General features: G+C 37.7%; 1 protein-coding gene across 3 annotated transcripts in view; it reads left to right on the top strand.

Moving 5' to 3' along the window:
• The window catches only part of LOC124267942 (phagosome assembly factor 1-like), a 50154-nt gene extending 28235 nt beyond the window's left edge, over positions 1–21919 (top strand). For 2 of the 3 annotated variants that reach the window (XM_046702934.1, XM_046702936.1), the window contains 12 exons: positions 2926–2969; positions 3721–3800; positions 4823–4902; positions 6336–6439; positions 7633–7745; positions 8246–8322; positions 8566–8706; positions 9302–9384; positions 9801–9903; positions 10805–10936; positions 11678–19419; positions 19492–21919. In XM_046702934.1, the coding sequence (XP_046558890.1) occupies positions 2926–2969; positions 3721–3800; positions 4823–4902; positions 6336–6439; positions 7633–7745; positions 8246–8322; positions 8566–8706; positions 9302–9384; positions 9801–9903; positions 10805–10936; positions 11678–11755 (1035 nt within the window). In that variant the 3' untranslated portion in view covers positions 11756–19419; positions 19492–21919. The remainder of the gene's footprint in view (positions 1–2925; positions 2970–3720; positions 3801–4822; positions 4903–6335; positions 6440–7632; positions 7746–8245; positions 8323–8565; positions 8707–9301; positions 9385–9800; positions 9904–10804; positions 10937–11677; positions 19420–19491) is intronic. The other variant, XM_046702935.1, reaches the window with a different exon arrangement.
• The last annotated feature ends 1320 nt before the right edge of the window (positions 21920–23239 follow it).

The following is a 23239-nucleotide window of genomic DNA, read 5'->3' as shown; positions in this document are numbered from 1 at the left end:
GATGGGTTAATAACAAACAGAAAAATTGGGATCAAGTCTTTGTCTCTGAGAACATTGATGTGATGATAGTAGTGTTGGTAATAATTATCATGATCAATCATAGAATAGTTTGCTTTTAAAATTAATGTGGCAAAATGTAGTTTTGCTGTAAGAAAGGTTTTTATTTCTCCCAGTTAATTAACTCCTGGAGCATTATCAAATGTTAAATAACTGTTGTAATAGTAGAGGTCATTGTTGATGGTTTTGTAAGTTTGACTTTCTAATTGCTAGTTCCATCAGATTTGGAGTCAGCGGGGGTTCATTGTACTGCAAAAACTAGTAGCAGCTGTGGCAGAGGATAGTTTTAAACACATTTTAGTCTTTGATAAGAAAATTATGTTTGGTTTTATGAGGTTTCAAATTTAAAGTAGTAAAATCTGGCAGCCTGCATACATACTGTATACAGTGAACTATGGAATCATATGCAGGTTAATAAGCACTTGATGTTTTCAAGGTAATTCATCACTGGTACCAGGCCGGAGTCCAGGGATCAATGCATTAAGGCAGTTATGTTGAATGGAGTGAAAGGAGAAAAAGTTTCCTTTATCGATAAAGAATGAAATTAGTGTTGAGTTATTCCCCAGATTAGTGTTTGTTATACTTAAAGTGAATAACTTTCTTGTACCAGTCTAGAAAGAAAGAGCTGTCATCTGTTTTGTATTGTCAATGAAACATACTCTTGTTGGGATAGTTGCTTGTGATTAAGAATCATTAGTCATAATCCAGCTGTCCTACACACCATTTGGCAGCAGGTAAACAACGAGTTTGATCACTTTAATGTTAATTGATGCATTTAACAGCAGGTAAATAAGGGATATGAATGCTTAATGTTAATTGATGCATGTAAGTACACAGGATAGAGATCTACAGGACCTTTTAACAGATGAACTGAGATGTGAGCAACAGCTGGGTTGTAACATTTAGCGGGGCCACAGTGGACACAATGTCCTACAAGGGGTCACTGCTCCGGACACAACTCAGGGCAATAAGTCGCACCTAGAACAAACCTCCCTCCAGAGAACAATACTATACAATGAACAAATGGCCAGGAGCAAGACCTGTGGATTAATCTGCTGGGTACATACAACTGCCCACAGATTTAATCAACAATAAACTATATGGGGTCAACTGGGCACGTGCCATCTTGCCTGAGTGGACATTATGTTTTTTGCATTGATCTAGACTCAAAGAACCACCTCAACAATAAGGAAGCAAGGGTCAGTTTGAGTCCACTGCACTGGACAAGCAGACAGATGTCCTGGCAGCTGACCAGCATTGCTGGACGTCCAGTCTGATGTTTGACTTGTCCCACGGCACCCGGACCCGTCAATCCACTAATCAACAAAGTCCCCTATCAAGGTCCCAATTCGATTGTCCTCAATTAACCCTGATTGCTTTTAGGGAGATAGCGATATAAAATATCTCTTCCCAATGAGTCTTTATTGGCCCTAGGTGTCAGTCATGAGCACAAAATGACATGCTTCTTTATAAATGGGAGGGACGGTCAAAAAGGCCAGCAAATTGTTTTTGTTTGTAGTGTTCAATTTGAGGAAATGACCATGTCAGTTAGGACAAGAGAACTGATGACCAGGCCATGTTCATCTCTAACTTAATATAATCTGGGAGATTGGCTAGTGTGGAAATAGGGGACAGTGCCTATGATCACAGGGCTGGCTTGATACTTTGAAACAGAAGAAGACCTTAGGGACATTTGGGGTCAAGCAAGGACACCTTGTCCACTCGGTGTGGGTAGTGGTGACTTGTCTGTGACAAACACATTGTCTCCTGACACTATGGTCAGCCAGATTCTCAGTGCTGCAAACACAAGAACAACATGAGAATACATTGGAACACTAGGGGTATATCCCATCTTATCCTTCAGCTAATAGTATCCATTCCATTGAATAGCTCTACTAAGCTAACGACAAGCGTAGTTTTTTCTGAAATTACTTAAATGAGCTGTTCCAGTATTTTATGTGACCTCATAGGTATAAAGGTTATAATGAATGAATGAAAAAGGAGTATATGAGCATGGTGGGCTTCAAGATCAATGCCTTACTTTTCTTAGTTCAGGAACATAAACATTCACTGTATTTATGTGGTAAAGTGTTGCTTATGTATATGTAACAGCTATGTGTGAGTGGGTTAAACTTATGGCCTATGTTGGCAATATTGCTGCCATATTGTGACAAGAACAAGTTTTATATAATGTTACTATTTGAAACACTGTCAGCAAAGGGCAGTATGATAACTAGTAATGTATCACAATGATTAAAGGTTGTATCAATAAAATACATGATGACTTGACAACAATACAAATACAATCTTCCATCTATCATTTCACATTAAAAGTATTTTTATTTTTCATAGCCTATAAATCTTTTCTTATATGAACTGAATCAATAATGTTTCAATGCAATGCTTAAATTATCCTATTAATTAGTATTATGTGATCTTGTTGAATGGAGGTTTATGTCAACACTTACATTTTCTTTACTCAAAAATAGGTTTCCATTTATATCAAGAGTTTGCTTTTGTAAATGTTTGACTCATAATTCAATACAAAAAGAAATTAAGGAACACTGGTTTGTTTTGTCACTATTGTTAATCTGTCATGCCCAGACATATTGACAGAACTAATATGAAGGAATTGGACACATGTTAAACTTCTTTAGTATAGTTCATATCATGAATACAACACTGATATTGAGGTAGTGTTTGCTTATACAATCAGTGTAATGTATGAATTCAGATTATATGTTCAGTTTGTTTGACTTATACAGTTGACAAATTAACAAGTTACAGTGTCATTGTTTCTAGATGTTTATACGTTAAATTTCAAATTTCCATTCAATCTGTTTTAATTGTTTTCCTGATTCCTTTCAGATTATAGAAGTAAACAATATGAGCAAGGTCAAGTTAAAATACTGGTAAGTGTCTTTTGGTAAAATCCAACAGCTGTATGTCATCATAACAAATACAGAAATTGTTATGATTCACTGGTGAAACTAATATTGTCATATTCCCTGAAGGTTGTAAATATCAACATATTCAATATCGGAGCCCAAGTATTGTGAGGACTGATATTGATTATGATAAACATTTCACAGATTAAATCTTAATGTTTGATGGGGAACATAATTTAGCTTTAAATGAAAATATTTCACATTTGGGCTTTGATGAAGATGCTATTGTGTTGGCAAATTGCTGTTTGATGGTTATGTCCTATTGATATAAAACCTGTTCTCAGGGAGCAGTTTTGCCATTATCAAATTTGAAAAAGACTTGTATTAAGCCGTCAGTTGAGCCTGATTCAACCGACAAATCTGACCGGGTCATTTCAAAGAGTAGCCTATGGCAATGGGGACATAATATGACATTATGTTATGTCTGAATGAAGCAACGGAACTTGGTTCTCGCTCTAACCTCTTCAGAGCAGGGGTAACGTTATGACAGGAAGCATTTTTATTGCCTTAATTGCATTCACAATCGATCTCCATCAAAATAAGACTGAGGGTTAAAAAAATGATTTTACAATCAACTCCTTCCTGTTCTGCACCCTTCTTTTGTAGCTTTGATTTTACAGCTGGGAGAACCGAGCCTGTTGTTTAGACCTCCTCTTTTTATGTGCATCCGAAATATTGTTTTTCATTAACAAATGATTAATTGGCTATTTCACAGCGGGGTTCACTTCAACACAGCACAAGTGCGTCCAACCATTGAGCAAATTGACCAGTCATTCGGGGCAACTCACCCTGGAGGTACGACTTCGACTTTGCTATGACCCATGACAATATGATGACAATACGCATTTGTCACGCTGCCATGATAAAAGGGGTAGCTAAAGAGAAGGGCTTAAAGATCACTATAGGGGTGGAAAAGGGGAATTAGGAGAGCACATGGTTCAGCACGATGGGTCATCATTACGATAATAAGCAATTAAACCTTTAAACTCTTGTTAATAAACATGGATTGGTTCCTTATAAATGTTTAACATTGTTTGACATGCTGCTTGATAATGTTAGGAGTGTATTTAAAAGGAAATATTTAGAAGCGAACAATATTGTTCTGGAAAATATTTCTCTGCTTAACACTCACCCATGTAATCAGTTAATGACCAAGGATTAAACTTAATGAATATCATTTATGCCCATAACATGTACTCAGGAATATTTGTAGGACATAAAACAATTGATGCATCCTTTTCAAGACTAGTCCAGAGAACTAGTGGAGACATATCTTCCTGGTCTCTACTGGTACTTGGTACTAATTTGAAAGAGACAATAAATATCTGTCAGGTTTTGTTTATTTTCTGTTCCAATTTGTATAAAATTGTAGAACTGGGAACTACATCAGAACTCAACCCCTCATTAGGCCTCTATTCATAGTCAGTGAGGTGGCCCATCCCTGGATTTTACTGGTCCTTAGAACAATCTAGTGCTCACTGGGTAGTGGACCAGCATGAAGTTTGAAAGTTGCTGTAATTACCCTGTGCTCTACTGTTAATGGTGATTTGCACACAGTTTTATGACAAGGACTACCTGTAGTGAAATTATTCCTTTGTTACTATGTACATTATACTTATAGACTGGCAAAAAATGTTCCAGGAGGAATTTATTGCATGGGGAACTGATCACTGTTGACAAATGTTGAACAAGTAGATTGCCCTATATCATTTCTTTGAAAGAATTTCAGCAATAATATTCAGTATGACAGGTTATCCCAAAAAGACCTGACAAAAGTGTACAACACAAATCATCTGTTTTAACTGCTTTTCTTGCAGTGTACATATCTGAAAAGCAGTTGTTCGTTCTAAATTTCCGGGGGCTTTCATTTGACTTCCCAATTGATTCCAAGTTTGAGGTGAGTGTTCAGATTTTGTTGCTTAGAAGCAGTCAATTGCTTTAGCTATAAACATGATTTGTCTCAGTATGTCTTCCCTTGAAAAATTACAGCTGAAAAACAACCATGAATTTCTTGAATTTGTTTCTTTGTGTAGGGAATTGCAAGTTGTTTCACTCTCCCATATACACATTCTTCTTTTTCATTTCATTATGGCTTAATTATTAGTTAGAATCTGTTTTTTGTTTTCAAATGATTTCTGTGACAATAAACCTTTTTTCATCCTAATCCCAGATTGACAAATACATGAGCCATGTAAATGGATGTTTGATAGTGAGTACAGGTTTTATCACCTTGAAACCTGCAGCATTTCTTTAAAACCCTACTTCCAAGTTTTTCCAAATATTTATTGTCTGCCATTTACAGATGTAATGAGTGCCTTTCAAAGTAATTCTTTCTTCAGAGATCTGTAAATATCAACAGTAATGTAAGAGAGGTAATAATTTTTTATACAGATCTAAGCATGTGGTCAGTTTGGAGAAAAATTATTAAATCTTATTTTTCAAATATTTTATGGAAACTTTTATTATGTTTGTAATGAAGGGTTTTGTCTGGTTTTTCAACTTCTGCATTGTGTGGTATGTGATGCATTCCCATAAATGTGAATCCATGTCTTGCTTATCTGTTTCACATTTTGTTGCCCTAGATTGCACAACCTGTCTATAATAAATGGTTGCAAGTATTTATTCCAATCACAGTTGATGCCAGTCACATTGTGACAGAGCACTTATAGATTATGTTTATGAGGATATGCATTGAATGCCTGGGAATACTAAAGATGGTTGCAGTCATTGCTTGTATCAAATAGAAAATCTAAATCACTACTGCCTGAAAATAGAACTTTAAAGAGATAATTATAGCTGAATTAATGTCAGGCTATTTCAGTAATATCAATGGCAGTATTTAACATTATCGCAAAATCTGAAATAGTTTTATGTTATGAAAGTATTTCCATTTTTCTAAAGCACAGGGATGCATTTGTTATTTGTGCACCTACAGTTGGATTGTCATTATGTGAAGATAATGTTTACCAATTCTCATTTTCCAGGTTATTTTTAAAACAATTTCTTCTTAGAGTCTGTTTAGGTTGGAGTTGATTCCCTGGCTCCCATTGGTAGATTGCTAGTTGGTCGTGAGAGCCAACTAAAATGGATTGTTTAAGTTGATAAGACAGCATGCTTTTTGTTCATTGAAATACTCCAGTGGCACAGAATGCTGCTCATACCACTGTTTCTGGGGGTAAAGACTCAGGTCTGTTTGGTATAGCTGGAGTTTGAATCATTTCAGCAGAAACAGATCTTTTCTTTGAACATGTATATTCATGACTGGAGATTTCGTACATGGTTTTCATCTACTGTGAACAGAGCATTACACTATCTTTTATTGTTTCACAGCCGAAATATGCTCATGGACTGGGATCTCTACAGTTTCCAAATGGAGCATCTCCCACGGTGTCTAGAATGTGCATATACTCAGGAAACAGTCTTCAGGAAACAAAGTAAGTATTCCCATGAGGCTCCATTCTTCATTCTACCATAGCTACGTGAAATACTCGAATTCGATTGGACCATCAATAAAAGTAGATGCCATCTATTTGGATTGAAAATGTGTCTGATTTCACGACCCCTTCAATGTGTGTATACAACACTGCCGCACTACTTCAGCTTGACCACCACCAACATGGCTAAAATCAACACAACAGACTTGATGGAAATGCTCATAAAACATTTATGAAAACTCGAAAAATACAATTATATGATTTTTCCTCCACAATTAATAGGGAACCTCACTATCATATTACCTTCTATTATAAAAATATTCAAACTCAATTACAATGTACAGTCCCAAACAAACACAATATCAAACTTACACATCAGCAAGCCACGTAAAAAATACATCCCCATCTATACAAAATTTGCAGCAAAACGTTAGTAAACTTTTGGGTACTTGGTAAATGGTATATTTGTTTTTGTTTAGAATGGGAAATTCGCAAGATAACGGTCAAGCGAAACATCAAATTTATGCCACTCATACTCCATCATGTCCCGTTACATCGTTCAAAAGCATGTAAAAAATTGAACCACCAGACTTCTGCTCTAGTCAGCTTCCCGCAAGGCTGTCACTGCTGGAGATCTATGTTTGTCCACTTTGAAAATAGCTCGCCCACAATCCAGTCCCAAATGATGAAAACAATTTCCAAGGAATCCCAAGTTAGTCGCATGTACACAAATCATTGTGTAAGGCCAGCACGGTCACCCTTTTCACGTCGCATGCCGGGGTAGAGGAATGTATGTGAAATCATGATGTGGTGGGGTAGGGTGGAGTGGTACAGTAACACAGCACACAAAACAATAGGCTGGTTTTGGTTGTGTGAAGGTGGGCTTATAAAACCATGGTATTGGGTATTACATTATTGCATTGATTAATCGGCTTCAAATCGAATTTAGAGACTATCAATTCGGTCTAACATTCATCTAATTTCCAAACACAGTACATTTATCTCCTAATTGTGTCCTCAGTATATTCCTCAGTATGCCATGGATAGAATCTCACCACTTTGAACACTGCCTTGAAACCTTACCAATTGGCTTTATCTGAGCTCAGTCTATTTGTTTCTGTATCCTGACCATGTGTATAGTCAAGTCTCATGAGGATAAGCAATGATGGGTTACATGGTTTATATCATTGTAGAGCACCTCCCTTGCCTGTTTCGTGTTTCCATGGCAACTGTTTCCTAGATTGCCTGGAAGTTCTACGAGAGCATAATACAACTCTGGGACTTAAGTTTTTACTGGTGACTGAGGGTAAGTGGAGCTTGCTGTATGTACTTGAACAATATGACATACAGTACTATATCGTCTTCCAGCAAACTACAATTTGAGCTAAGTTGACGTAATCATTTCTTATAACATACCATGCAAACATAGTCAACATTCAAAATTAAACATGACAGTGAAGAAGTCTTTGTTAGACCCCTAATGTTAGAGATGATATGGGTGCATAGATTTAAATGTCATTAAAGACACTAAGGGCTCCAGGACTCTACCCACCCACCTGAATGATATTTTCAAACTATAGCCCACCTTTCTAATACACAGACATTGTGGCAATTATCTTCATACAGCTGGCCACATTAAAAATTAAACAGGCATCTTGAATGTTCAGCTCAATTTTACAAGGGTGTTTAGATCATGGTTTGCTCAATGAGGGCTCCCTCACCTCACCTGAACATTCGACTTTGTTTTGCAACCTAAGGGGGATAACTCTTGGTCACCTCAAGTTTTCTGTACTGTGTGCTTCCTAGGTAATGGAACGGGGAAGTTGTTAGATCCAAGGAAGAGGCCTATTGAGAGAATTGTTCGCTTTGGGGATTCATGTCAGGTGAGTGATGTACATGATTTTCTGTCATTTCATCAGAAATTTTAAGGGCCAAAGTTTGTGTTTGAATACATTTCTTGAGTACACTTGTTCAGTTACTGTCCATGTAAACTGAGTGTGATTCCACTGTGATCACAAGTATGTTCTGACTTTACTACAAGAGGATAATGCATGTTTCATAGAAGATTGTGACATGTTTCATAGAAAGTTGTGACATGTTTCATGGAAGGTTGTGACATATTTCAGGATGTTATCAGTGCCTTAGGTTGTCCCAGCAAGGTGTTCTACAAATCTGAGGACAAGATGAAGATCCACTCCCCAGAGGCTCACAAGCGTGTCCGCTCTCGCAGCGCTGACTTCTTCTACAACTACTTTACCATGGGCGTGGTGAGTACAGCATTACTCTCTAGGGTGGGGTGGGGTAGTCCAGTTGATGTAGCGTGTCAACTTCTGTGGTGTTGACTTCATCTCCAACAACTTCACACTGAAACATATTAATTTTACTGGGGAACTTAAAACATTTCTTATACTCTAACCCAATCTGATATGTAATCAGGTGACATCATAGGCAGATCCAAAAGGCCAGGGCCTAGATTTTGGAAGCTCTCTTAGCGCTAAGATAGTCGTAAGTTAATGTTAATGTATGGCAAGTGCTAAGAGACCCCTAAGCTGTGCCCCTAAGCTGTGTCATGATTTTGGTCACTTCATGACAAGGTTGTGTGAAGCCCATTTCTGGTGTCCCCCACCGTGATGTTGCTGGAATATTGCTAAAAGCGGCGTAAAACCAAACTCACTCACTCATGACAAGGGTGTACTGTGTGCTCCACTTTTCCATTATCATGCTTCCATCAGGGTGCTATTTGACTTTGGATAGTAGTCCACCACATAATGTTTGGATGGTCTATCACTTAATAACACAAATGCCGACTTGTTAGGACAGATATCTGTTTCAGTATTTAATGATACTGACTTTCATTTTCAGGACCTGTTGTTTGATGCCAACTCATATCTTGTGAAGAAGTTCATTCTCCACACCAACTTCCCTGGACACTATAACTTTAACATGTGAGTTTTGTTGTAGACGATGCCCACGAACATTGCATATGCCTGGTTAACTAGTTTGTATGTGTGAGTGTCTGTGAATATGTCATGGATTAGTTCAAATGAATATCATTTTATAACAACACCCATAAAGGAAACTTCATGACAATACTTTTATACTTAAACCATAATTTGTAGTTGTAAAACACAGTTTACCTTAAATAACATATTTCCTGAATTAAATACTACTGTATCTATACTTTCAAACACTCTCTACCCCCAGCATTTATGAGGGGTTACCCATGGGGACAATTCCCTGCATGAAAACCAGCAGTGTTTAAATCAAGGCAATACAGTCGTACTACTTGTGTCTTATGCCCAGATGTTGTGGCAGTTTGGTTTGAAGCATTCTCCTCACTCTCTCGCCTGTCTTCCCACAGGTACTGTCGCTGTGAGTTCAAGCTGCCTGTCATGGTGAGCAGGGAGAAGCAGCAGCACAGCCTCATGGACGACAGTGACTTCATTGTCACAGCCTATTCCAGGGTACTACATCACCTCTTGCAAGAGATTACAGCAGTTCCATGTCCTAATTACTTTCACTATTAAGTTAATGTAACACCTTAAGTATATATTTCTAATGCAACAAATCTCTAATCTAAAGCAGAACATGTTGCCTTGTGTCTACTCCATTAATCATGTGATCAGCATCAGTAGTTTGACTTTTTTATGTCATCATACAGTGAGACATTATTATCCCCCGCCACGAAGTGAGGGGGATATAGGTTTGAGCTCCGTCCGTCCTTCCGTCTATCCTTCCATCAGTCTGAGATAATGGGGGGCGGTGGGGTAGCCTAATGGTTAAAGCGTTGGCTCGTCACGCGAAGACCCGGGTTCGAATCCCCACATGGGCACAATGTGTGAAGCCCATTTCTGGTGTCCCCGGCCGTGATGTTGCTGGAATATTGCGGCGTAAAACCAAACTCAGTCAGTCAGTCAGTCTGAGATAGTGGATACATATTTCTCAGAAACCATTATAAATAGGGAAACCAAATTTGGCATGTGTTTTCAGGACATGTATGCCTTGATGGAGTTCGAAAATGGAAACTGTGTTACAATTTGTTAGAGTTATGGCCATTGACTTAGTGCACGGTATCCCCAATGGGGATAGATTTTCTCAGAAACCGTTATCTATAGAAGGGAACCAAATGTGGTATGTGTTTTCAGGACATGAATGTCGTTGTGGAGTTAAAAAACAGGAACTGTGGGGCAGGGGGATATTGATGACCATGACTTCTTCTTAATGATAATAATCACTGGATTGTCTGGTCCACTAGTACAGGCTGGCATCATATTGCCTGTCTACAGATGTGTGCATGGTTACACCACAAACCAACAGTCATTTGACAGGAAGAGCAGCTTTTGATGCATGTGTGTTGTGTTTCAGTGGAATGATGTACAGTCCTCCCTGCTGAAGGCAGACGAGCGTCCTGTCATCCTCAACCGTTCCTCCTCCACCAACACCAGCAATCCATTCGGCTCAACATTCTGTTATGGCGTACAAGATATGATATTTGAGGTGAGCATTCTCTCGCTCGGTGTACACGTCTTGTTTCAAAGTATGACAAAAAGTCGTAAAGGGAGGTAACCCTGTTCTCTTTCTAGCGCTACCGTTTTCAATGTATAATGTAGCACTTTTCATGTTGATGATTACTGACACTGCTTTGATTCTGGATTACAATACATCACAGCAACCTAAGGATGACAATGTGTCATCAAACACTGATGGCATGGCATGTCAGATGATATCAAACACTAGATGTTCTGGCAAAGTCATTGATCCAACAAAAGTTTTGTTTGATGAAATGAAAACTATCACTATATCCAGGGTCACATTGATTATTATCTAATTGGCACATATTGAAAAAATGGACTTACACGAAAGAAAGCCGTCAAAAATCTTTTTCATAGAAAAAATGTCTTCACTTACATTTAGACTGACACTTTGGTTTCAAGGTAATATGAGCTACCTCTTTAATCAAATTCCCTGACATCAATGTTTGATTGGTCAGTAAAATGTTAGTGTAAATCAAGGGTAGGTAATTTGAAGATTGCAAGAAAAGTGGAAATGGGTTAGTGTAGGTTAGCCCTGATGTATAACATGAGAAGACTGTAATATGGTGATGGATCATTTCATTAGCAAGAGTTGACTGTCTGTGATGTGTTTATCATTCACTTAATACAGTTTTCATGGTTATTTAGTCCTTGTATTTCCTGAGTCGATGAAATAATGAGTAAACATGTCATGATTTCTCCACAGGTAATGCAGAACCAGCATATAGCCTCTCTCACCTTGTATAAACCCTCTGCAGCCCGGGAGACATTGTCTGCTTCTTGATGACACCATGACTTACATCCAGATATTCACGGACAAGTCTCAGAACCAAACTTATATCAGCATCGGTTCTGTTATAGTGGACACCAAGAGACAACTGAGTCGCCATGCCTTGCCATGTCAGCAGGCCAAGGAGAGGGGACAGTACATGTGACCTCTGACCTGGCAGGGGACATAACTCTTACATGTCGTTTTGAGATTACAGGATTATGGGACATGTCATCTTGGTACTCATGAACATGTTATATTTCATCCTAAGTGTATTTCCCAATTCTCAAGGACTTGTTCTCTTCTGTACAATAACCCAAGTTATGTATGAAACTTTACAATAATTACCAACAATGGGTTTCCCATTCCAGAGTTTGTGAGATGAATGTTTGCCTCAGCAAGTAGAGGAAGCATATGGAACTATATACTGGTATTTGATATTGATGAATGTATTGATGTCTTCGCTTCTTACGTTGCTGGGACGCTGTTCATGATGTTGCTACCACAGTATAGGTAGAAGAGCTCCATCACTCTGTGTGCCTGTAACAGGAAGTCTGCCTCTCTCTGACATTATCAGTCACTTTTGTTGTCATTGCAATTATAAATTCCTTCTGGGCATTGAGTCTTTCACTGACATGCAGATATTGAAAATGTTACCAAACACTCAATTCACTAACACAAGACAACAATCAAATTATTCTGACTTCTAGTCATCGTTGTGAATTTTTCATCAGCCAAGATGTATTGCCATCAGTGATGGTGTAATTGCTAGATCAGCCAGACCTTCATCCTTATTCCATCCTTTCTGTCTTCAAGTGCAACTACTCCACAAACTCTATACTTTCATCAAACATCTTACATATTTTATCAGATAGTACCCAGTGAGCAGAATATGAGAGCACCAAACATATATCACAGATGCCTGTACCGGTCAGTGTCTCGTGGAGTTGATAGCTTGAACAAAGGACACACCGAGGATTGATGTTCCCTGTGTGACACAGTGGAGACACACCCGGGCCCCTCATGTAGGGAGGGGTACCAGTCACGATGTGAATGTGACAGTTAAACAAGTATTGGACTATTACAGTGAAGCTGTGAAGTGCATCAGTCAGACCTTGATGTCAGTGTGATGAAGTCAGGGGACATGTTGACTGGACATGTCGCGAGACTGGTGGGATGTGTTCACATCTGCTCAGTGTGATGCTGGGATTGATACAGTGAGCAGGAGAAACAACATATATATGAAAATGATATTTGTTTGGAAGCTTTGCTGGACAAGAAAGGAAAGGAGTGTCCAGAAGCCAGACAGTTACAGAAGTTGTTTTGAACATTTTGCCAGTGGAAGGAACAGCCAGTGTGATGGTTACTTAAGTACAGTCAATTTGAATTAAGATTGTTTGACACGAATGTGATTATTGTCAACAGTGTCGTGAGAAAAGAGAGGGCTTTTTATTGATGAGTAAAATACCAAACTGATGCTTGTCACTCTCATGGCTATGCTATCAGCCTTAGCAAAGCAATTTGGGTGATGTTAAGCTATGAGAAGATCATTACCTTGCATGACGTTACCAGCAGACTTGGTGTAGCCTGTTGACACAAGGATCCCATTCCTCATAATTATATCGGTCCTACAACCATTCACAATCAGTATTGCAGGACTTGTGAACATGTAAAGACTGTTATGTTTTAAAATAAGCCGAATTAGGTTTGGGGTCAGTAAGCTAGTTGTAAGGCTGCGATTGTTTCAGTCATATTGCCAGAATGAGAGTTTACGGCCTGCAGAATGATATTGTACATTGATGGTAATATTGGCCTTTCACATCAGATTAGAATTGTTGTGCAAGAGGTGCCACTGACACTGACTTTACAAGGGAGTTTTTGAGATGGTTAGTGTGCTTTCATATTGTTGGGAGTGATCTGTTGAGTTTGCTGTTTGATGCAGGATTGTTCTTGGATTGAGTTGTTTGCAGAAGGCACTGCCTGAGTTGGTGATGAGATGAAGTTTACAGCATCCAAGTGACAATACACAGCAGCAGTTATGTCTCCGCAAAGCTAATGCTGTATTTCTGATCTATTATCCCTTTACCAAATGATAATTAATTTGAATCTTTGTGTTATCAGTTAATAGTTTTCACCCAATTTGAATGTGTTCTTTTTTACAATCTAATTTTCTTGATACATAAATCATATTGATGTTTATGAAATTGATCCTTTTAACCATGTTCCAAGTATATGACACTTATAAGGGGTTGACCTTTCCTGAAATGTCAGTAGAACCAGGTAGTGATAGCATTAAAAGAGAACTCTTGGGGGATGAAGGGCCACTAGTCCAATAAATATTTCTAAGTTCTGACTTTCAGGCTATGGTTCAACCCCAGTTTTAAATCTTTGTGTCTGGCTGTTTTAGATGCTGTTAATCATTTTATTGGGATAGTAGAAGATGATGTGTGTCGTTGTATTTTAGAATATAGTAGTCTGGTTGTAGTTTTAATCTCTATTTTATATGATAGTTGCCTTTTATATATGGAATTGTCAGTGTTGATGTGATAAATTCAGTCGTACAAGTGCTAATGTTTGAACAGAAAACAAACAAGTATTTAAGAAGTAGATGAAGGTTAGATAAACATGCTATTATTTAGAAAATATTTAGTTCAACCTTGACCTGTTTCACAAACCCCAAAGCTTGGATGATTCCTACTGTAGCAGTAGCCAAAGTATGAATGATGGAGTCATTTGAGGGTAAAGTTTTCACGCAGACTTTTTATGAAAAGAATAAGATATTGCTCTCATTGTTAATTGTGTTGAATGTATTATTTGAGTTGAAATTCTATATATTCAGTGAAGTGAGACAGAAAAGTGAAAATGCTGTTATTTATTGAAAGAAAGGAGAAAAATGTTCATGTAACCCAAGCAGACAGCAGTTAACTGTGGTAATGTGGATGGAAGTCGTTCAGTGCTTGAATACCCTTGTACCTTGTCCTATATGTCTGTGTATACATGTAAACACTTGTGTACAAACTAGCTGTATATTTGAATGTTTAACACAGGGAAGGCTTGTAAGTATTGCAAACAATAAACTGAGATCATTGGCATAATCAAGATTTTGATATGGAATGTCATAAAATGAAAAGGAAAGGGATTATAGCTGAAATGTTCATTATGATAAAGCTTTAACTCCCATGATACATTTCACTGAGCCTTTTTATAGATTTTAATTCCTCGGATTGTAGATGTTTTTATACATAAATATCAAATAAATTTCACATGTATATTAGCATGACAGGAGTACACAATTAACTTAAATCTTGTTGCTTTCTGAATCAAGACTTCTAAGGTGAGCTGTATTTGATTATGAACAGTGGTAATTAATAATTTGGGGTGTAAATATTGAAAGGTGAATCACCAGAATAGAAAGTGGAACGAATGCTGTGGCAACAGAACTGTAAGGATCTGTCTGTATCTACTTACAAAACATGGTCAACAAACTATGTGATCTTTAGTTTTGTACATTATTTTATATAGAAGGAAATTGTTTTGAATTGATAGAGACTGCATGGAAGAGAGCTGACAGTGTCATCTTAGGCAGGAAATATTAACTATGAGTGACATGATGTACAGGAGTTCAGGTTGCCTTGACATTTACACTGAGACATGTGTGATTCGTCAGTGTATTTTGTTAGAGATGATTGTGATTGCTAGTGCCAGTAGTGTCAACCAGGAATTATCCAGTGTATTATGTTTCCTATTCCTTATGTGTACCCTGAACACATTCCTCACTGTATGTGCTTCCTGGGAGTCATGTCACCAGCTCTCTCACCTTAATCAAAATCAGATTAAATTGTTATACACCATGAAACTCCTCAAGCTACTAGGTGTTCCACACATATGTAAGATAATATACAAAAATAGAGTCAGGTTCTGTAGACGTGACCACTCTTTTCAGTTCAAGAAAGGAAAGAGTAATTTGACTGGATAGCTATTCTTAGTACTGTGTCATTTAAGTCACAGAAAAGGTGTGATGGCGAGGAGCTCCATGTGTTTATTATAAGACAAAGGAAATATAATACACCTGATAGTGCTGGTGTAGAATGAACATAAGAAGATACAGTCCCTGGCAGCATGTCCCAGATGCTGTGTGTGTGAATATAGGCTACTATCAGGGAAGGTTACAGATTTGTATCATGATACATCAATACTGATATGAGACCTCATTATGAAAAGGACCATACAGAATTTAATGAATTTCAATTGAAAAGCATCACAGACTGTGTATGACCATCTCGGTGTCCTTAATCACAAATATACACTTGGCAGTCCTCACTGCTCACTACAACCACTGCACATTACTTTGTGTTTGTGGACAGAGTGACATTCTCTTTTCTCATAGTCATAAAGTGAAAATCTAGTAATATTATTATATAATAATTTCATAATCAATAATTATTTGGCTCCCCTTCAACTGCGTTGAAAGTAGATCAAATTCAGGCAGTTATTTCCAAATGATCATGAAGGTTCAGGATAATGGATTACCCAAGAGTGGTGCTTGACTATTATCCAGGTGTATATTTGTCAGCATGTATGATGATACTCTATGTTGTATCACATTATGTATCATGTTGAAACGTGATGTTTCTAGACAGCAAGTCTTGTTGACAGTTTACATTTTTGTGAGAACAGGAATTGCTAATTGGTAAGATACTGTGGTGTTTGAGTTGTCCTAGGTGACTGTATCATGTTTACTGATATTCTAGTTTTCTGTCCAAATGTTTATGATTCAAGTGGAACTTATTGCACAAAACAACTATGTATATATTAGCATTATGAAGCCCCTGAATGACTACACTTTGTGAGAGGCATGGAACCATTACATCTCTGTCTGGGACAAGTATTACAGTTAGACTATAGCTTGCCATCACTTCGTTACCCTTGTTTATACAGGGAATGGCCGAGTTTCATAGAACCTTTTCAAGAATTATGTGTCAGTCCGATGTTTTTAGAGTTTTGTCCTTGTAAATACAGGAAGCACAATCCATGAACAGTCTGTACAGGCTATGTTGTGAGGCAGTGTTTTCTTCTCTAGGATGATGATACTGTTATTGATGAAACTACCAGACTTCCATCCTCGTTCTGCCCACCTATTCATACTTCTAAAACTATTAAGAACCACCCGATTCTTTCATATTACTGTTGTGAATCTGTTGTGGCATGAGTTGTATAGAACAAACTGTGCAATTTGTGTTGTATTAGCTGAGATTCTTACTCAGGGTCTGTCCCACAAACGTAGTGCTTTGACTGTTGTAAGTCCGTGAGTTACGATTGCTCGGATGGAAGTTTGGCAGTTATTGAGATGGAGCAGGGATGGTCCCTGTGTTTTATCATTGTGGTACTGATACTTGACAATGAACAAATAATTAATTTGGTACATTTTATATGAACAATTGATTTTAACTTATCCAATTTTTCAAAGCATATCTGTGAGTTTTATTGTTCATCTGTTATGTAGGGTTTACGAAGACATTTTGATTCTGTTACTTTGCATGAGCCTTTCCTCTAGCTGAGATCTTTTTCTTGTGATCAGATGTTTTTCACTGCTTGATCTTATTAAGGTTTTATGTACATCAAGACAGACGTTGAAGAATCTGTTATTGCATGATATGTTAAATATATGATTAATATTATCAAAAGTTTTAAAACGGCAATGTTATCATTTCCTCATTTCAGAAATGTAGATTTTTGAAATACCCAGTAACAAATATATTTTAACCCACATATTTTGTACCAACTGTGCCAAAAAAAGCTGTTCTTGACTAGTGAAAGCACTGTAAAATTTACTAGTGGTGTCTTTAATGAAGATGAGAAATACAGCTGTGAAGTTTCATTGAGCAATGTCTGTAAAGTGAACCACATAAAACCTCAGTGAGATTTATCTTCATTTCTATATCTTAATATCACTTCTGTATTCACTTGTTAATTAGGATGGCATATGTTTTAATGTACATAAATATTGGCAGTCTGTTGTAGGCTGGAGAGAGAGAAAGAGAGAACGAGAGAGAGAGAGCAATCCTATTGTGAATAAGGAACTATGCAAGTGTCATGAACGAAACAAAAAGGAAGGTTTTTTAGAAATTGTTTTTAAATTGCCATTTCATTGAGATTATTTCAAACTTGGTTGACAATTATATTATGCATGGAAGCTTACAGTCTTCAGGTGATTGAAATTCAACTTTAAATGGCCAATGTTTTTCTTACGATGTGGATTTCTGAAATCTTTGTACAAAAAATATATTTTTTGCGATGATGACTCAGAGATGTGAAAAGTGTTGCATGTTCACAGTTTGGGCCGAGCTGTGGTTGTGGTGAGTTCCGAACAGGGACATGATACTGGTAACCGTGTGTTGTGATGTTACAACTGCTTTCAGTTGAGTTATAGGAATCTTTATGAACAAATAATAGCATCTTAAACACCAACCCATATCTCTCAACGAGAACATTCAAATTCAGTAAGTACTTCATATTCCAAAACTGTTAGACATTACCTTGTTAATAAGATTTAGATTCTAAAAAACAAAACAAATATCATTTGTGTTCAGGTTCCTTTTTAGTTCATATGACCAAGAAGTTTATTTGGAGACAGATATTTGTTTTCAAACACTGACCTAGAGCAACAGCTCAAGTGCAGTAGAGACCCACAGATTGTAAACTATTCATGGTCAATCGTCATTAAACTTCATACACTCGAACACAAAAGCAATTTTGCAAACATAAAATTTCTTGATAATCCTATGTATTAAGGTTCAGTGATCCCAAAATACATTTCAAGATATCATTTCCAAAACAAACTTTATTATTTTTACAAATATGCTATTTAAAAGAAGTTGAGCGCATCTGATTTTTTCATATTACTATTGTTGATCTGTCCTGCCATTTCTAGCCAGTGTTGAGGGTTTAGTGAAATACTGCATGTAGTAAGGTAGTGGAAACTATTTTGGCTACATTGCCTCAGCAGACAACAGGTGGGAGAGTTTCATGTTCAACAATGATTGCATTTCTGTTACTCCTATATTCATGCTAGGGTCTTACAAGGACTTTGACATATTGGGCACCTAGGATGGTTTTTCTGTGTATGTTATCTTTCCTACAGTCTTAGGGTGGAGGTATATGAAAAGGGTAATAATAAGTGTACTACTTTCTATGAACTAGTCACCTTTCATTGTCATGTTGATTGGAGAGGATATAATGTTACCAGCATATACCAATTAATGTTGATGTCACTAAGTTCATAACTGGCATTCACAATATTTACTTAGGACTTGTAATGACTGTAATGGTCAACTGGGTCTCATGTTTGTCATCTCATCACCATGTAACTACATTCTCGTTAAAATGTGTCATGAAGTTTTTACGATAAGATGGATTCCTTTCTTACCAAAGAGAGGACATAGGTGAGCAAGTCGTCTAAGGTAATGCAGTTCGTTGTGGGCATAACAGAACCCTGTGGTAGTTGGTTCAAATCCTGGTTTGTTCCAACCATCTTGTTTTGGTTTCTGAGCACCATACTTCTGCTCATGGGTTTCACCAGAGTGGTCAAGGTCTGAAACCTTCATCAGCTCATGGATTTCACCAGAGTGGTCAAGGTCTGAAACCTTCATCAGCTCATGGGTTTCACCAGAGTGGTCAAGGTCTGAAACCTTCATCAGCTCACCAGAGTGGTCAAGGTCTGAAACCTTCATCAGCTCATGGGTTTGGTCAAGGTCTGAAACCTTCATCAGCTCATGGGTTTCACCAGAGTGGTCAAGGTCTGAAACCTTCATCAGCTCATGGGTTTCACCAGAGTGGTCAAGGTCTGAAACCTTCATCAGCTCATGGGTTTCACCAGAGTGGTCAAGGTCTGAAACCTTCATCAGCTCAAACTTTTCCCTCAATCATAACTGTAATACTGATGGAAGTGGTGTTGAGCCCCCCTCACTCACTCACTCTTACCAAAGACATCTTAACCAGAACATACATGGATTAGCATACAGATTATTTAAGGTTTACCAAGTATTTTTCTATTTAAGGCCCGACCTGTGTAATTTCTTGGTTTCTTGGTCTGTAATCACAAAATGAAGGTGGCAAAATACATATAGAACATTGTCAAGGTTGAATGAAGACTAAGGATTTTTAAAATTATTTTAAGACAATATAAACTGATCAAACTTCGGTTTAATTTTTATCATGCATGATTCCACCAGAAAATTGTTCCTCCTTGTAATAATTTTACCATTGCTTACAGGTTAATTAGACATAACGAGAATTTCCTGAGTTGTCTGTGGTCACATATATTCAAAGGTTCATATTTATCACATACTCAGTTTGCCAAAGGTGATATGTTCTTCTAAGGTCTGCTGTTCATATCACATTCATCTATCACACAAGTCAGCCTGAAAGTGGAGGATTTGTTGGCACCAAGATATCACCCCAATAATGGATATGTAGCAGCTGATAAGGGCACATGGACAAGCCATTCCAGCCTAGTCAGGGATAACTTAGAGACAGTGTAACTTGAATACTTGTAATGTATTGCATGGAAGAATTGTGTACGTGTATCGGACAATAAGAAAATATATAATCTGTTAAACATACCTATATTTTTATCATAATACTGCAATGTCATTATAAAGATAATGTTATATGTATGAAAATCCTTATATTAAATTTAGAATAGTTATTAGATTATCTAGTAAAATCCTATCTTTTAGTCTGACATGATACCTCTCTACATGAAGATCTGGCAACTCTCCAGTTCCTATGAACAGCATCTATCTTCTATATTCTCTGTACATGTGATGTAATAAGGATCTGCACCTTCATGTTGTAGATATTTTCTACACCATTGCATTTCTGAGGAATATTTGTTTTGTTTGTTTTCTTTTGTAAAGATTGAAATTTTGAATCCAGGTGAAAAACTATAGCTGGATCTATTAGAGTTATAAGAGCCAAAATTTCCTTTGTGTTACTGGTATTCTGCTGTCTGTTTCAGTCTGGATTCTCCTGAGACAATCTCTGGAGGGGTTGTCAGATCTGGAGAGGTGTCAAAACCAGTATAAAACATACTTACCTCTACTTATGAGATTGATGAACTAGCCTACTTGTGCCTGAAAAGGTGGCATGATATGTTACTTTAGTTTTGTTTAGCCTGGAGAAAGATGTGATGCAAAACAATGGGTATGTATGATTTGATAAAGAAGGACCATATACAAGTATGACATTTTGTTCCTGCTTACCTATTTCAAAACCTCCACCTTATTTTATGAAGACAGCTTTTTCCTATTATTTCAGTTACTGAAATATAGTTTGACATTGAATGTAGTTTTAAGAAGGAAATGCTAGGATTGGACGTATAGATGGGATGAAATTCTTATGGTTAAGTTACCCTGGCCTGTTGATTTGTACAGCATGTATTGATGTTTTGTGGGAAGTGGTAAATAAATACACACCTCAGTGATTCGGCACATTTATCTGACTGAATTACACAAGAACATCAAACTTTGTAGTATAGGAAGGTCAGGCTTGAAAACTCCTACTTTCTTGGCCAGAGGAATCATTTGTAGGGTAGTTTGAAAGCATTTGTAGGTCATAGGAAAAATGTTCTGAGGTATATATGACAGGTAGGCCTACAGCTGTGTTGAGAGGAATGTGAAGTAGTGATTGCAGTGTGAAGCAGGAACACTTCCTCCATAGCCCCACTTTTTCAGGTTGGTGGCGTGAACAGCCGAAGATGATGTTCCAAGCGAGGCCAGGTTTTCTGATGGAGGCCCAAACAGTAGAACACCATCAAGTTGCTGTCTACTCAAATATGTTGTAATTCCAGTAATATTATTTATTTCAGTATGCAAACTTTTTATGATACTGTATATCTTCATAATAAGTGGCAATGACTAGTTTTTGCTCAACCCTGTGTCAGGAAGAGGTAGTTTGTCAATACAATATGTGTGCTTGCCTTCTGTTCGTGCTGTTTGCTGGAGCATGCATTCTAGTTCCACTGTTCCACAATGATCTCAACTTTTATGTTGCCAATACCTCAGTTGCCAGTCTGTCGGTCTGCCTTCCAATACATCCACTGCATATCTTGTGTCCCCTCTACACCCTCATGTCTGTATATAAACATTATCATTGGAATAAAGCAAAGCTTTAATATCAGCCTTGTCTTTTATACTGTTCTGGGAAGCCATGAGAAGAATGGGAGTCAGCACCACATGCATATGTCACAAGAGCTAACTCATGTGGAGGAGGTATGGCATGCTTTGTTTTATTTTCAGACTACCGTTGGAAAATTATTAGTATTTATATTAGTCTGTAAAAATTATGTTCCACAGAGTAATCATTAGGTGCATGGTAACATATGGTAGTTCAGAGGGAAATCCACTTGCCCTCTCAGCATACTTTACTAGTCGCCACTTACAGATTTATATGTATGTTGAAGCGGAATCCTGTACTGTAATTTACCTGAACATTGTTGACTACACTCACATTTACAATATTTCACTGGGTCACCAATCAGCAGTATTTTGGGTCACTTCAGGAAGTCTATGTGAAAATGGATGTCCCATGGTAAAGCAGGTGAATCAGTAGCTGTTGGTTTTGACAGAATGAACATACCCGGTATTATACTCTTTCAGCTGCCACACAAATGCAACAAACTGGACAAGCATGGAGCACCACTATATACATGAGCCACATGTCATTTCTGGTGTCCCCCACCTTGATGTTGCCAGAATATTGCTAAAAGCAGTGTAAAACTAAACTCACTCATGAGCCACAGTCAACCTATTTGACAAGCATGGAGAACTGAGTACCATTCAGCACTAATGGTTACTTCAGTTATTTGGTCATCCTCGCCAGCCAGTGTCAGACTGGATTTCCCATGTTCATAATCCATCAGTCTGGCCCAGAACACCTAGCTTTGGAAGGAACAGGCAGCCTAGTGTTAAAACAATGCAATGTGCTTGGCAGAGTTGCTTCCCTTCAGCTTCCTAGCAGCCTGGGTCAGTGGGCTAGCCTTGTGGTAATAGTGTTTGCTCATCATGTCAAAGACATGTTTCAAAGGTGATAAACATCGAGGACCTGTATCCCTTCATGCGTCCCTGCCACATCTAGCGGACTCCGACACATAAGGGTAACCACTGAAATACTATTCAAGTGGTGTTGAACCAGTGTCACTCACTCATTCAGACTCCTACATACAAACCTGGCAAACTATTTTTGTTGTAGAGTTTCACAATGAGTGAGTTTGGTTTTACTCTGCTTTTAGCAATATTCCAGCAATATTACGGCAGGGGACACCACAAATGGGCTTCACACATTGTACCCTTGTAGGGAATTGAACCCGGGTCTTTGTACTTAAAATGTTTATAAATGCAGACTTGATCTTGTCACTCTATGGCTGGAATAATGCCGATATGACATAAAGCCCAACTCCACTTCAGCGTGACGAGTGAATGTTTTAACAACTAGGCTACC

Source organism: Haliotis rubra, unplaced genomic scaffold (genome assembly GCF_003918875.1).
Source record: "Haliotis rubra isolate DU_JTF1 unplaced genomic scaffold, ASM391887v1 Scf135, whole genome shotgun sequence".
In the NCBI taxonomy this organism is placed as follows: Eukaryota; Metazoa; Mollusca; class Gastropoda; order Lepetellida; family Haliotidae; genus Haliotis; species Haliotis rubra.
The sequence above is the reverse complement of the archived record's forward strand: the minus strand, read 5'-3'. Positions and strand labels throughout refer to the sequence as shown.